The sequence below is a fragment of the Zootoca vivipara genome, chromosome 12 (assembly GCF_963506605.1).
Source record: "Zootoca vivipara chromosome 12, rZooViv1.1, whole genome shotgun sequence".
In the NCBI taxonomy this organism is placed as follows: Eukaryota; Metazoa; Chordata; class Lepidosauria; order Squamata; family Lacertidae; genus Zootoca; species Zootoca vivipara.
The window spans coordinates 8,504,607-8,520,349 of NC_083287.1; the positions used below are offsets into that span (position 1 = coordinate 8,504,607).

General features: G+C 44.0%; 1 protein-coding gene across 1 annotated transcript in view; it reads right to left on the reverse strand.

The window, feature by feature from the left end:
* The window catches only part of ITGA9 (integrin subunit alpha 9), a 211,824-nt gene that overhangs the window by 15,470 nt on the left and 180,611 nt on the right, over window positions 1-15,743 (reverse strand). Inside the window, 4 exon segments of the mRNA XM_060280592.1 lie at window positions 2,350-2,469; window positions 10,750-10,851; window positions 12,502-12,621; window positions 15,463-15,588. Of these exon segments, the coding sequence (XP_060136575.1) occupies window positions 2,350-2,469; window positions 10,750-10,851; window positions 12,502-12,621; window positions 15,463-15,588 (468 nt within the window).

Sequence of the window (15,743 nt, forward strand, 5' to 3'; positions counted from 1 at the left end):
TTGCATTCTTAAGAAGGGACTGAAATGCTACTGTAATGGAAAGCATGTGATATTTACATTAGCCTGCCGTGGCAGCTGTGAATTTGCCTGACTTTATGCTTCAAGGCCTATCTCTGAGGCAGAGGTGTTAGGGTAAAATGGCTAGTGTCTTTTAAACTGTGGCTAACTCCCTTTTAAACTGTGGGACACATGTGACGCTGTGGGTTAAACCACAGAGTCTAGGGCTTGCCGATCAGAAGGTCAGCGGTTCAAATCCCCACGATGGGATGAGCTCCCGTTGTTCGGTCCCAGCTCCTGCCAACCTAGCAGTTCAAAAGCACGTCAAATGGGAACCACTACAATGGGAAGGTAAATGGCGTTTCCGTGTGCTGCTCTGGTTCACCAGAAGTGGCTTTGTCATGCTGGCCACATGACCTGGAAGCTGTACGCCGGCTCCCTCGGCCAATAACGCGAGATGAGCGCCGCAACCCCAGAGTCGGTCATGACTGGACCTAATGGCCGGGGGTCCCTTTACCTTTACCTTTAACCCCCTTTAGCCTCTTGAAAGAGACCATCTTGGCTGTGAGTCCTGGAAGACCAGCTCCCTGCCTTGCAAGCCTTTTGCCACCTGGCCTGGGAGGGCGGAGCCTGGACTGACTCCAGCTACAAAAGCTGAGGCTGCTGAACAGAATCTTGGGCTGGGGGGATGTTTGGCATTTGTTGTTGTTGTTACTGATATTATTTTTTTATCTTTATTTTTAGACCTTATTATTTATGAGGAAAATGCTCAGTTTGGCTATGCACTTTTTGATGTGATTTATTTATTGTTTATGACTATGTTTGTTTGCAAGTATGTAAATCACTTCATGTTGTAAGACGCCTTGAGTATTGTTAACTATGGAGAGGCGGGCGGCACCTCTGGGGATCTGATGTAAGGCACTGAAGTTGCAGCTTGTAGGAGTGCTAGGCTGTCTGTCTCATAGAATCACAGAACTGCAGAGTTAGAAGGTACCCTGAGGGTCATCTAGTCCCTGCAATGCCAGAATCTCAACTAGATCATATTAGAATCATAGTCTCTTCCTACGCTTCACTTGCATATTTGTAAATAAATCTCAAAAACTTCAAAAAGCAACAGCATAAGCAGTCTCCGATAAAAGGAAGCCAAACTCAGGTATATGCTCTCCCCGGAATTTCTGAGTGCTTGAGGAAGTAGGCTGCATATGCCACTGCTGTTTGTATTGGGAATTATGTTTCCTTGAGCTGGCGTGACCAAGCCAAAATGGAGAATGTGGCAGCAACAACGCAACAATGCATTTAGTGGCATTTGCATGCCTTTGTCCCTTGCATCTCCTTTTGACTCCCCTCACCCACCCACAATCTCTGTTTAGATTGCAAGCTCCTAGGGGCAGGGATCTACCTTTTGGGTATGTAAAGCTCCCTGTGCACTAACAGCACCATCAAAATGCTGGCCACACTTCTATGCAATTTCCTTACTGGTGGTGATGTGAAAACTGTGGGTTGCACAACAGATATAAATACTGTTTACTGGAAACAGGGAAACATTTACTTTAATTAATTTTTTAAAAAGTTTTATCATAGTGATGAATAAAGGGCAGAAAATGTCCTAATAAAAAGCTGCCTAAAACATTTGACCAAATGACTCTTTATAATGGGTAATCATGGAGAGGACACTCCCTTATTTACGTTGGGCTTGTTTTGATGCTACATAAGTCACGGAATTAGGTGCTAACTAAGGGACCCAGGTGGCGCTGTGGTTAAACCACTGAGCCTAGGGCTTGCTGATCAGAAGGTTGGCGGTTCGAATCCCTGTGACGGGGTGAGCTCCCGTTGCTTGGTCCCAGCTCCTGCCAACCTAGCAGTTCGAAAGCACGTCAAAATGCAAGTAGATAAATAGGAACCGCTACAGCGGGAAGGTAAACGGCGTTTCCATGTGCTGCTCTGGTTTGCCAGAAGCGGCTTTGTCATGCTGGCCACATGACCTGGAAGCTATACGTTGGCTCCCTCGGCTAATAATGCGAGATGAGCGCACAACCCCAGAGTCGGTCACGACTGGACCTAATGGTCAGCGGTCCCTTTACCTTTACCTTTTTAAAGAAGCTGCTTGAATATTGACTGGCAGAAAATTATGTGGAAGTGGCTTTTCGTTATGTATCTTCCATTTTCCCAATAAGGGAAATGAACTTTTTTTCTGACATTTTATGTCCTCAGTGCGGAACACTGTTTGCTCATTAAAGCTAATGGATGCTAAATACTTACCAGGGACTGAAGGGGGAGGGGGGGGGAATGCACATTTTATGCCAAGGCCGTGGCTAATCCTTGTGTCTGTGTTGTGTCTGACAGAAAGCTTACCTTCCACAGCAGCACAGCCAGAAACAGGAAGATGAGAATTCCCACCAGCAAGCTGATAGCAATGATCCATCCAACCACATAACCACGAGGCTCCAGATTATGCAAGGCCTCAAAGACCACCTACAAAGCAATTAGGAATATATATATATATCATTTACACAACAAGTCTTCATTATTTTGTATGACAGACATGCTACACTGAATTCCCTATTAACGTTTCCAAAGCAGAGCCATATTTGCAACTTTCAGCTGTCAAGGCTACTTTTCCTCAAGGGTTTTAAAAAAGCCTTCCCTTTAAAACAAAAAACCCACAAAAAACAAAATCAGGTGTAAGCACTGATAATAAGAAATGTCTCGTTCTCTGAAATTCCATCTTATTGCCATTCCGCCCCCAGGCATAAAGTTCCCTTCACTGCCAGCTATCACAAGGGTGTAGCAGCTGGTACGAAGATGCCAATCTTCTATAATTTCCACTAAAACTTTTAGAAACTCATTTAAAAAAAAAGAACAGAATGTGTCGGTTTTCATTGAAACCAGTCGTCTGTTAGCAAAGCTTCAAGAGTTGAGAAGTGTGACCTTCCCAGGCCAGAGGGTCAAATCAAATTCTCCAACCCTCCAGACAGGATTAAGTAATACAGTTTTAAGTTCCATGAGCTATACATTAATTCCCACCAATGCAACACATTATTTCACAGCATTTCTGTTAATTTTGCCCTGGCTGGATTTCCTGGCTGATCAGGGGTTAGCAATGCTGTACATATTTGTCTTCCAGCAATCTACTCAAACCAGCAGACTCATTTTTCCAGAGAGTTTTTCCAGATACAACCTTCCAAAGTACGTAGACGCATACATATTAGTGACGATGTTTCCCTGCTCTCAAATTCATAATGAAATCAGATCACTCAAAATCATTCAATACTCCTACATACAAGCTTCTTTTTGGAACACAATGTTATGGTTTCACAGGCATGGGCTCAAATACCACCCATGGCTATGCCAAGGAAGAAGAAAGAACTAAAGACAGGCTTTGCTTTAGAGTCTTAGACTGTAAGGCCAACTGGCAGTGACTTTGTTGCTGTTACCCAATGACTATTGAGCAGAGTAGTTGAATCAGAACAATTGTAGTGTAAATTGACATAATATTTGCTGGGCATGGGATGTTTGGGTTTTTTTTCTAGTAATGGGGTAGGAGGGATCTATTATTAAAATATTGTTGCCATTGTTGCTTTTAAGCCTTTGTGATCTTCTTTTATCCCAAACCTCAATAAAACACTATGAGAACGATGCAATGGTAGCCACTTATCTCACTTTATAAAAATAAACTCTATTAAAATTTCAATTCTATCCACGATGGCTAAAAAAGCCTCTATGTAGAAAGTCAGGATACTTTTGGATACTAAGTGCTGGGAACAAACAAAGACAAAGGCCAAAACCTTCATTCCCTGCTTCTGAACACCTAGAGAAATTTGTCTGGTCCCTTCTGCAAACAGAATGCTGGACTAAATGGATCTTGGTCTGTTCCAGCAACGCAAGACTTCAAAAAAGAAAGGATGTCACTTTTATAAATATTTCATTCGTTTTTAAGAACCACACTCTATCAGCTCCAGTGAAAATAACAAAAAGGGTTTTGATCTAACATGCATCGTGACGCGGCCATTGAAAGCATGAAGAAGTGGAAGCAATTCATCTTCCCAAGGTGTTGGCAAGGACGCTGGTGAAAAGGAAATGTGCCAGCCAGACGCCATGCTCTTGAACCGCTTACATCTTCACTGCTCGCTAACAATCTGTTAAAGAGCAAATCCTGGCCTTGCCTTTCTTGGCTTGCCTAGCAGTAACATCTCCTTGTACTTAACGCTGTCTTAGATCTGAGTGATCTCCGACGGTGAAACATATATTATGGTTGATACAGGAGAAAGGAAGACTGGGTTGGGAAGAGGCTGTGGGCCTAATTGAAATAAAAGGGTTATAAAAACGTGGAGTGAATCAGAGACTCATTTTTCATGCTTTGAACCAGATGCCCAAGAACCTAGCGCAAAACTGGATCCATTTTAGAATGCAGTTTGAGTTCCAGCATTATTTAGCTCTTACAATTCTCAACATATTGAAAAGCTCTCGCTGCAATTTATTTAGATTCTGCATTTCATCATGCTACACTAAAAGGGCCCTTTCAGGGGAATTTAGAGTTAAATGACTATTCCCCACCCCACCCCTGAGATTTGCTTAGAAGAAATAAATTCACAGTGAGGTTTGGCAGGTGCTACTGTGACGAGAATGCCTGCTGAACCCCTTCAGAAGACTGTCTTTCCAAATGGGCAGAGTGACCACAAAAATCATCTCGGGTGAAAGTAACAACCACTTTGGTTTCTAATCTAAAGTGAATGACAACTTGTTTCCACAGTTGCCATAGCCTGTATATTTACCACTGCTCTTTGACTGTTTGATGTCTCATACTTAAGCTGTAGCAAAGGGTGACACTTATCAGACCTCCCAACAGCTGGGTTGCTGCTGGTGACCAGGAGAGAGGGGGGCAAGATGACAAGGAGGTTGGTGCTGGGCAAGGACACAGGCAGAGCCAATACTGTATGGCACTCCTGATGGTGCGTTTGCGCAGCACTGATCTCCCCACCATCTTGTCTCTCCCACTTTGCCTCCTTGTTATCCGTACCGACCCACCTGTCGGGAGGCCAGGTAAGTGCCCTCCTGTGCAGGACTATTAAAGGTAAAGGTAAAGGGACCCCTGACCATTAGGTCCAGTCGTGACCAACTCTGGGGTTGCGCGCTCATCTCGCATTATTGGCCGAGGGAGCCGGTGTATAGCTTCCAGGTCATGTGGCCAGCATGACAAAGCCGCTTCTGGCAAACCAGAGCAGCACATGGAAACGCCATTTACCTTCCCGCTGTAGTGGTTCCTATTTATCTACTTGCATTTTGACGTGCTTTCGAACTGCTAGGTTGGCAGGAGCTGGGACCAAGCAACGGGAGCTCACCCCATCACAGGGATTCGAACTGCCGACCTTCTGATCAGCAAGCCCTAGGCTCTGTGGTTTAACCCACCGCACTACCTGGGTCCCTGCACCTTGTCCCTGCACTCCCTGGGTCCTTTTACACCTTGCAGGACTATTAGCAAGGTGTAAAAATAAACTCATTGGGTTGGATCCAGAGTAAGTTCGTTGCACTTAGTTCTCACTGAAACCAATTAGTTGTGTTGGTCATGACTAACTCCTCACACTCCCTCACACTGTCATATTCGCTCACTCACAGGGCTTCAGTGCAAGGTACTTAGTCTAGATCCAACCCTTTTTTCGTTAAACTTGCAGGAAACTTAAGCATCCTCCACCAGGGCCAGGGCCTTTTCAGTGATGGCTCCGACCTGGTGGAATGCTCTGTCCCATGAGACTAGGTCCCTCCAGGATTTAACCTCCTTCCGCCAGGCCTGTAAGACAGAGCTATTCCGCCTGGCCTTTACTTTGAACTCAGCCTGATCTTTTATTTCCCTTCTCTTCCCCCCTCCCCCTTTTATAAAGATTACCCGCTCTGGGACCCCACAACTAATTCTCCCCTGGCCTCCTCGCTGGCCCAGGTAGGTCTAATTTAGCCAGCTAGCCCTGATGACTATCTAATGTTTATTGGATGGATTTTCCTCAAATTGATTCTTGAACTTGAATTTTCTTGTTATTCATGCTTCTATACTGTATTTTATGCTGCTTTTATGTTGTATTACAATTAAGTGTTTAAAATTTGTTGTTAGCCACCCTGAGCCCAGGTTTCTGAACCGGGAAGGGTGGGGTATAAATAAAAATTATTATTATTATTATTATTATTATTATTATTATTATTATTATTATTCCCATTTCTATACATTTAAATATACCATAGTTCACGAAAGCAAGTAATCTGTGTTTACAGAGGAGGAAGGGAAGAGAATATTTAAGTGAAGAGAAATATGTTGCTCGTGTAATACTTATAACACTAAGATAAATAATCTCAACACACAATTACTGTTCTGCATGAGGTAAGGTAAAGGACCCCTGGATTATTAAACCCGGTCACAGGTGGCCATGGGGTTGCGGCTCTAATCTCGCTTTCAGGCTGAGGGAGCCTGTGTTTCTCCACAGATAGCTTTCCAGGTCATGTGGCCAGCCTGACTAAACCGCTTCTGGTGCAACAGGGCACTGTGACGGAAACCAGAGCGCACGGAAACACCGTTTTACCTTCCCCGCCACAGCAGTACCTATTTATCTACTTGCACTGGTGTGCTTTTGAACTGCTAGGTTGGCAGGAGCTGGGACAGACCAACGGGAGCTCACCCCATTGCGTGGATTTGAACCGCCGACCTTCTGATCAGCAAGCCCAAGAGGCTCAGTGGTTTAGACCACAGCTCCACCTGTGTCCCTATAGATGAGGTGAGAATGGACTGGCTAGCAACCTAGAGGGTGAACTAATTTCCTTCCTCTTTGGCTTGTGGCTTGGATCATAAACCAGTGCCATCTGGATGGGATCCTTTTACCATATTCTTTCTTATGCTGAGCAAACATCTCTGATTTGCACATGTAGCTTTCTGCCACTTTCTGCATTCTGATCAGGATACTAGTTTACCTGTAAGCATGTGTTGCAGTTAACGTAAGCAGAGCATGAAGTTAGAAACAGGCGCTCTTGCTTTACGGCAGTAGCTAAAATATATGAGCTTCTCATGCCTCCTCTTGAATTCAGTTTTAGGTGGCAACATGTGCCTCTATCTGCACAAAACATTTCAAACAGTTGTTTACGAGCATCCTTTTTAGGGGCAGCCCATTTTTATCAATATGGATAAACGGTGTGTGTGTGTGTGAAAATCATAACACACATGTAAGGCAGTTGTTTAAGATTCTCTTATAAATTGCTTCATGATACTGCTTTTTAAAAATTTGTGACATCCACCCTACTGCTGAAATGAAAGACTATTAACACTGAGGAGTGTGGAATACCCAGGAACACTATTTTCAATGCTAAGAAATCTCATCAGCTGTTTCACGCCAATGTCCATTAAATAGCAGCTCAAAGAGAGGTATGGGGGAAGATGAACTGATACTACTCAAAAGTAAAAGGGGGAAAAACTGACGGGGGGCGTTTCAGAAGGAAGAGGAAGGAGACAACCCAAGAATTTGTTATGTATGAATAACTGTGGTTGCAAGCAATATGCATTATTTCCTCCTGCATTCCCATGGCTGGGGTGGGGGTGGAGAGAGAGAGAGAGAGAGAGAGAGAGAGAGAGAGAGAGAGAGAGAGAGAGAGAGAGAGAGAGAGAGAGAGAGAGAGAGAAGAATGAATAATGTGAGCCAAACCACATGTCTTACATTTTTTTCCTGAATATGACCCAACACAAAGCATTCAAGATCAGAGAAGCCAAGAGCCATATGGAAATTGCATGGATGAAGATTAAAAGCTAACATTCATATTAGAAAAGAATGAGATTGCAAACTGATGCTTCAAAACCAAATTCTGTCCAACTTGTCCTTTTCTAGCCAGTGCTTCCCCAAAGCCTGAGGCATCATTCTGATTAGAGATTATGCGTCTTTCTTTCTTTTACAATGTTAAAATGAAATTGTAACAACTGTAACCCAAAATTATTATTTTTAGAACCCCACTTTGGGCAGTAGGAAAACGTCATTTTAAAGCAGTAAGTAACAACTGGGAACAATTCGCTCTGATTACACTTACACTTATCATTCTGGAGAATTACCAAATCCTTTATGTACTTCAGGAGTGGGGAAACTTTGACCCTCCAGATGTTGGTTGATGGGCCAAAGTTGATGGGAGATGTAGTGCAAACATCTGGAGGGCCAAACATCTGGCTTCTCAATGAACAGGAGGTGCTTCTGATCTCCCACCCACCCACAGGGAGGAAATGGTGAGGGCTGCCCTCTGGGGTCTCCCAATGTGATTCAGAGTGGGCCCCTTCCTCCCAACTGATGGCCTTTGATTCCCATTGTTGGGTAAGACTTATCTGATCCGCCCACCTTGTCCCTGATGTAGATATTCTTCCATGGCAGGGGTGGGTCATCATCAGTGGCGGAGCTTCATGCTCTGGCACCGGCGGCGGAGAGCAGGCGGGGCGGGGCTGGTGCGCGTCCCGGGGGTGGAGCACACCGCCCGCAGGGGCATGGCACGCGTTCTGGGGGTGGGGACTGCCGGCTGTGGGGGTGGGGCAGCTGTGATGGTACCATACCGGGATCGCACAGCCAAGGGCGGCTTGCTCCCATCACCCCCCTCTTCCTACGCCCCTGGTCATCATTTTGTGGTTTGCCTCAGGTGCCAAAATGTTTTGGGCCAGCCCTGATTCAAAGTGTGATAAATTCTGGTCTGAAATATCTCCAAAGACATTTAGGATTGTTAAATCTTTGGGGACGCTTCCAATTCCTGGTTTCGTCCAATTTAATTGGATTTGTGGATCTAAATTCCTAGAATGCATTCAACATGGCAGCCAAATTGTGTTAGGCTATGATCCCAAACTCATTTGCTTGGAATCATGTTCCACTGAAAGCAATTCCAAGTACTGTATTCAGGATCTGTGTGACAGCCACTATCAGGAAGCTTGGAAGTAATTTTACACAACATTTAGCAAAGATGCTCTATATCTAATCCAATGAAGCCAAATATGCACACAAAAAGGGTTTTCCCACACAATCCTTCTGTGGCATACAGAGAATGAAAGCTGCTTTTAGAGGGGTTTCAATGGATTGTGGTCATGCGTTACAAAAGGCGAATACCGAGAGGGAATAAGCAGAGGGGAAATTAGCATCAAATTAAGTGTTACTAAATATTACAAGCAAACAGGCTCTTTGGGAAGGGGTGGTTTTGAGAAACGGTGTGTGCGGGTATTTCGCTCACTGCTCCTCTTCAAATTGTATCCACACACCACCTTTCCTCCGTGGGTTTTCAAAGGCGTGCTTAGTCCCATAAAACACAAGTGAAACCCTGCAGCAGAAACATGGCTTGGGGGCAGCGAAGCGATTTGGAGCAGAGAAGAAACAAGCAAGTCAGCATTAAAGGTAAAGGTAAAGGGACCCCTGACCGTTAGGTCCAGTCGCGGACGACTCTGGGGTTGCGGCGCTCATATCGCTTTACTGGCTGAGGGAGCCGACGTTTGTCTGCATGTGGCCAGCATGACTAAGCTGCTTCTGGTGAACCAGAGCAGCACACGGAAACACCGTTTACCTTCCCACGGGAGCGGTATCTATTTATCGACTTGCACTTTGACGTGCTTTCAAACTGCTAGGTTGGCAGGAGCAAGGACCGAGCGATGGGAGCTCACCCCGTCACGGGGATTCAAACTGCCGACCTTCTGACTGGCAAGCCCTAGGCTCTGTGGTTTAGACCACAGCGCCACCTGCGTCCCTCAAGTCAGCATTACGCAGGACCAATTCAGAGCAAAGAAGTACATCATCTTATCCCTGCTACTTCTGTATTTTAATTTGCGTTTTCCTAAAGCATCTCTCTCTCTTTTTCTCCCTCCCTCTGGCCTTATGCTGGCCTTTGGCCGTAATAAAGATTCTCCTTCTCCTTCTAAGGCCATTGGCTTTGTTGTATGTGCCCTTACCATGTGGCATGTAAGCAACAACACCTGGAGACAGAAAGGGTCGTGGGAGATAAAGGAGTATCTTCTGTCCTCATTACTGTACCTTCTTGCCTAACAGTCCAAAACACACTTACTATGGAGCATACCCAACTGAACACAATGAAACTTGCTTCCAGCAGCGTGCAGTGATTTTTTTCATAGTGGAACAGTTAGGCCCAGAGGCGTTGGCTTGCGAGGGGCACTGATGTCATGCGTGTGACATTGCAATGTCCTGCTGTTGCGCATGTGAGCATCACACCTCCCTCCCTAAGCCAGGGGGAAGCTTCTCGGGCTTTGGGAAGGAGGTACCAGGGGGACATTTTGGGGGCTGGCCTAGTCCCCTTAGTCCAATGAGCGTGCACCACTGCTTGCTTCCATGCACAGGATTGTATTGTGTGCATTTTATCACCCCATTCTGATAAATCCAGAATGGGATACATCTCCTAGATTTTGAAAAACCTGACTTTTTAGATTGAAGCAGGCTTCAACAGAGTGAAACAGAACTCACTGGCTAAGAAAAAGCACAGCTGAGGCCTTTACAAGCCGGTCTAACTGCAGCACAATGTGCGTTAAAGTATTCCAAATAGCATCATTTGCTACAGGGCCAAAGCTTATCACAGCAAGCAAAACCACAGGAGGATTGCAAGGCAGCAGCACCACTGTTGCATTCAAAGAAAGGCACGCTCGTTCATTTTTGAAGTCTAAGCTTAGGCTTGACCACAAATTCCTCACTCAGTGTAGGATTCTCTAATGCATTCCATATGAGCAGCGCAAGTATTCCTTGCTCTTCAGATTCATTCACTTACTGTTGCATCTTCTGAATTCCCATTGGGTGCTTCTACTGCCCGGATAGTTGTGTCTACCCTCACCTTTGCCCTTGTTACAAACTGGATGACGGATGAACTGTCCTAAGGATTGAAAAAACAATAAAAGTTGAGTAACTCTGTCAATTCCACAGCCTTCAAAGACTTTTAAGCACCAGCTCTTTTATGGCCTCAAATCAGAGGCAAGGTCCATAAAGGTGCAATATTCCAGATTTAAATCCAACACATCCCATTAAATTTGATATATAGTCCTCTTTTTTGTTTTCAAACTCAGATCTGATATGGGTGAAAAGCTCTTCGGTCCGGATACATCGCCCAATTAAAAGAATGCAACACACTGCCAAACATCACCAGCAAAGAACATCTTAACCTGACTTATTTCCACATAATTAGGAACAGATATTTAGATACAATTACTAAAATGCAGTTGCACACAGTACTGGTTAAAATATTGCATTATCAAAATAAATCCTGACATGACTCACTGCAAAAAGCCTAAATGTGTATGGTGTTGTGTGTTTTTTATTCTTCTTCTGCAAAAGTGAATTAGTCTTGTGTTTCCTATGAGGAGTCTGAGCATGAGGAGTCTAAACAGAAGGAGCAAGTAACCTTTTTAAGTCAACGGTCCTTCTAGAATGTCAAATTATTTTAGGTTACAATCAAGCAGTGAATAAATTTTATGAAATACATAAATAAATAAAATTGCATCCTATGCCCTCAAGAATTACAGATTCCTAGTCACATTGCAGTTATATGTTACTGCAGGACAATAATGGCAAAGTAGAAAACACAACTGGAGTTATATTGTTCTTTGTTATTTCCTCCTGGCTATAATAATTATTTTTACCCTGTGGCTCTCACCTACACAGTGTCTATGGTCAAAGGGGGCTCCTAAATGTGCACTGTGAACCTGACCCTTGGACCGAAGTCCTCTGGCACCAGCTACATAATCCAAGGGTGTGTTGTGTACCACCCCACACAGGGCCAGCCCTACCATTGGGCAAAGTGAGGCAATGCCCCTGACTTATGGGGGCAGCAGTAGCAGGGCCCTGGTTGCTATTCCTCTCTACACCAGGAATACACCACCACACCAGCATGGTGTAATGGTTTAGAGCGGTAGACTCGTAATCTGGGGAACCGGGTTCGCATCTCCGCTCCTCCACATGCAGCTTCTGGCTGACCTTGGGCTAGTCACACTTCTCTGATGTTTCTCAGCCTCACTCACCTCACAGAGTGTTTGTCGTGGGGGAGAAAGGGAAACGAGAATGTTAGCCGCTTTGAGACTCCTTAAGGGGAGTGAAAGGTGGGATAAAGTCCAAAGTCTTCTTCTTCTTCTCTACTGGAGGGCAGAATTGTGTCTATTACATGGTTTGGGCTCCACCCCCACCCTGTTACCTGTGGTGCTGTGGAGGGTGATTCCCTATCAACAGGGTAGGGGGGGAATCAAATATATTTTATTATTTTTTCATAAGAGTTTTTTCACATATAATTCCAATACATAATGTATTTTCCCCCTCTCTTTTGCTTTATCAACTTCCCATCCCGTTCACAGCCAGCGTTCAGAAGTTGGACGATGGGAGGCATGAAAAGATGTACAAGTTTAAAACGCATTCTGCTTAGGTTTGCGCTCAAACAGTAAGGAAACATTCCAAATAATTCCATCGTAATTCCCATGGTGTGACGGATCATGTACGGGCACCTTAAGAGTATATAATTCAAGGCAACGATGTTCACCTTTTTCAATATCTCGGTATTCAACAGCATATGCACATCTATGCTGCGGGATTCTGCTTTAGCTAGCAAGCTCAAGTTACAGCGTATAATTAGGCAGGACCTGCCTGGTCTTTCGCAGTCCTAAGGGAGAGAAGTAGAAAGCTGTGAGACAAGTAAGGAAAGGTGGCAAAATTTAAAGAAATGCTCTTTGGCCTTTCTAACTGGATGGGTAACATCAGCCCTGGTTTTGTAACTCCTGTCCAACTTCTCTAGAAACGTATCCTAGGGAATTTTAGGAGCAAGTGACTGTCACACTGGCCCCCAGGGGTGGGGGAGGCCAGGATCTGGCCTGCTGGGCTGGAAAGATTCTCTGTCTCTGTCATAGACAACCTGGTTCAGATCTCCCCGTGAAAGATCCCAGGTGGTACAACAACTATTCATACAAACAAGGTCCTGATTTTTAGCTCAGCGCCACATCACTTATGCTTGTGGATCTAGGATCCTTTCTTGGCTGAAGAGTGGGATAAAAATGCTTTAAATAAATGAAGTTTCAGTCGGTAAAGATATATTTTACTGAAACACTGGGGAGCCATCATCAGTCCCTGCTGATAACTGTGAGCTAGGCGAGCCCATGATCTGATAAGACAGCTTCTGCTGTTACTGTACTTTGCCATCGTAGAATAAATTAATTAAGTAAAGTAACTGAAATGGCTGGTCAGCTGAATGAACAGCTTTATAATTCAGTTTATAGCCTGTTCCCAAACAGTAAAGAAACTAGTCAGCTTGCATCTGAGTCTCAGGTACCCAAGCACTACAGCCCCAAAGCTGCAGTATGTCATCTTATATCTTACTAACGCTGGTCCTATGGACCCTTTCCTGGGAGCAAACCCATTGCACATAGTGGGACTTCTGAGTAAACATGCATAAGATGGTACTGCAAGGGTCCACAATACACGTGATTTGGGAGATCTGCGATTCTTGACATCTTTATTTTTTGCTAGAGGCACTAGGGAATCAGCACAAGGGGGAAAGGTTAACTGCTCTTCTTACTGCAGTACAGCCTCAATCCAAATTGTGGGGTTCCCATGGACATCATTCGAAAAGGACATCATTCACTGCATTATAAGGTTTGTGGCCTCTTAAGGCTGCATCATCCACTGAAATACTATCTCTACTTTTAAAAAATATCCACCCATGTTGTTCTCTCTCTAAATGCTGCAAGTAACAGAAGAGCTAACTCCTGTCCCTTTAGGAAACCTTATCCTTGCCCAGAAGCTATCTATTCCACTACAGAAGAACCCCCCCCCCATGACACAATATTGTGTTTCTCCTTAATTAATTCCATTTTATGGGAACCCCGTGAGAAGATCGTTCACATGTCAATTGTACCATCTCACTGGATTGTTGACAAGGGTTAATAGCCGACTCCCCACTATGTATGTGATGAATCTCAGATGTCCCAAGGAGAGCTGGCTTCCACCTGATTTGCTGATTTCCTTTCTTTCTCTAAACCTTTATTAGGCATTACAGATATAGACCATCTTAAAACATCCCTATACAAAAAAATTAAAATACATATATATAAAGAAACAGCCATATATAGTAACATAAATTTTCATTGGAGTGTCTTCCCGCTAAACTGTGCCATTCACCACTCTAAGTGATACTATTGAAAGAAACTGGGTTAATATCAGACAGGTAGAATCTGATATTTTCATGGTGCCTTGATTATAACTACCAAAGAAGGGGGGTAGCATGTGTTTACATAGCTGGTTGTACAGTGGACAGTAGAAAAGAATATGTTCTACAATTGTTCCACCAATTGCTGATTTCCTTCTTTCTTGATAAGCCTTTCTCCAAACCCTTCAGATGTAATAATAATAATACCCCCCCACACAATGCTTTTGTTGTCTCTTTTAATGTTTTCTATGGATCCCAGTATGACTATTTGCAAATCAGCTGGAGATACTCAGTAACTGAACCTGTCTTAGGAACTGGACCAGTCTTGAGCAACTACAGAATATGCTATACTTCTATAGTTGATTGAATCCCTTTGCTAATTCAAATGATCTGTCTCAACCATGTGCAAGCTGCTCATGTCTAATGTGACTTGATTAACAGCAATGCGATGAATAAAGGCACCTTAAAATAGCAACAACAACAATACAGGTCTGGATTTCAAATATTTTGGATAAAGGATATCTAAAGCAGGTATTTCAACTGTGGATTATCAAAGAAGGGCAGAGCTCTGAACCTGTTCCCCCTTTCAAGGATGGTGGGATCATGTATTGCTTCATCATAGTATATTACCCTAATTACTGGCTGTATGCATTGTGCTAGAACAGGGGTCAGCAAACTTTTTCAGCAGGGGGCCTGTCCACCGTCCCTCAGACCTTGGGGGGGCGGACTATATTGGTGGGGGAATGAGTGAATTCCCCTGCCCCACAAATAATCCAGAGATGCATTTTAAACAAAAGCTCACATTCTGCTCATGTAAAAACACTAAGCAGGCCATACAAATAACCCAGAGATGCATTTTAAAGAAAAGGACACATTCTACTCATGTAAAAACACGCTGATTCCGGGACCATCCATGGGCTGGATTTAGAAGGCGATTGGGACAGATCCGGCCCCCGGGCCTTAGGTTGCCTATCCATGTGCTAGAACCTAAACTTAAGGCTGCATGTGAGAATGCATGAAAAGTAGGTATAATTATGTTTTTCTACATCCATTTTTCAAACGTCTTGGCAAACACATCAGGGAACTATCTTATTCCTTTTGTAGCAAATCTTTTCTGGCTTGTGGGCAATGATATAGCAGATAAAGACAAGGATTCTCTACTGACAGTTATGGACACTAAGTGCCCCCATTAACTCAGGGTGCTCTTTTAGCTGTAAGAGCAGTGGGTAGCCTATGCATGTACGAGGCTCTGGAATATGGCAACTGACTTTTTAGAAGTCGGAAATGAAGTTAGTCTCTTACCAATACTTTCCTCCCAGATTTGGTAAAAAAGGCAAATATTGTGTGGAAAATGTTCTCCTTTTCTTGAGGAATGACACATGGGGTAGGATTTTTCTGAAAAGAGCAGTTTCCTTTGTCCTGGGCAACCTAAAGAAAGGTGACAACAATACAGAAATAATTGATTCACCCTCTTTTGTAAATTCACCACCTTTTCCATTAGATTAATTTACCGTATATTTCCATCTATAAGACACCCCCATGGGGGACTCTGATTTAAGAAAATGGGGAGAGATGTATCCGTG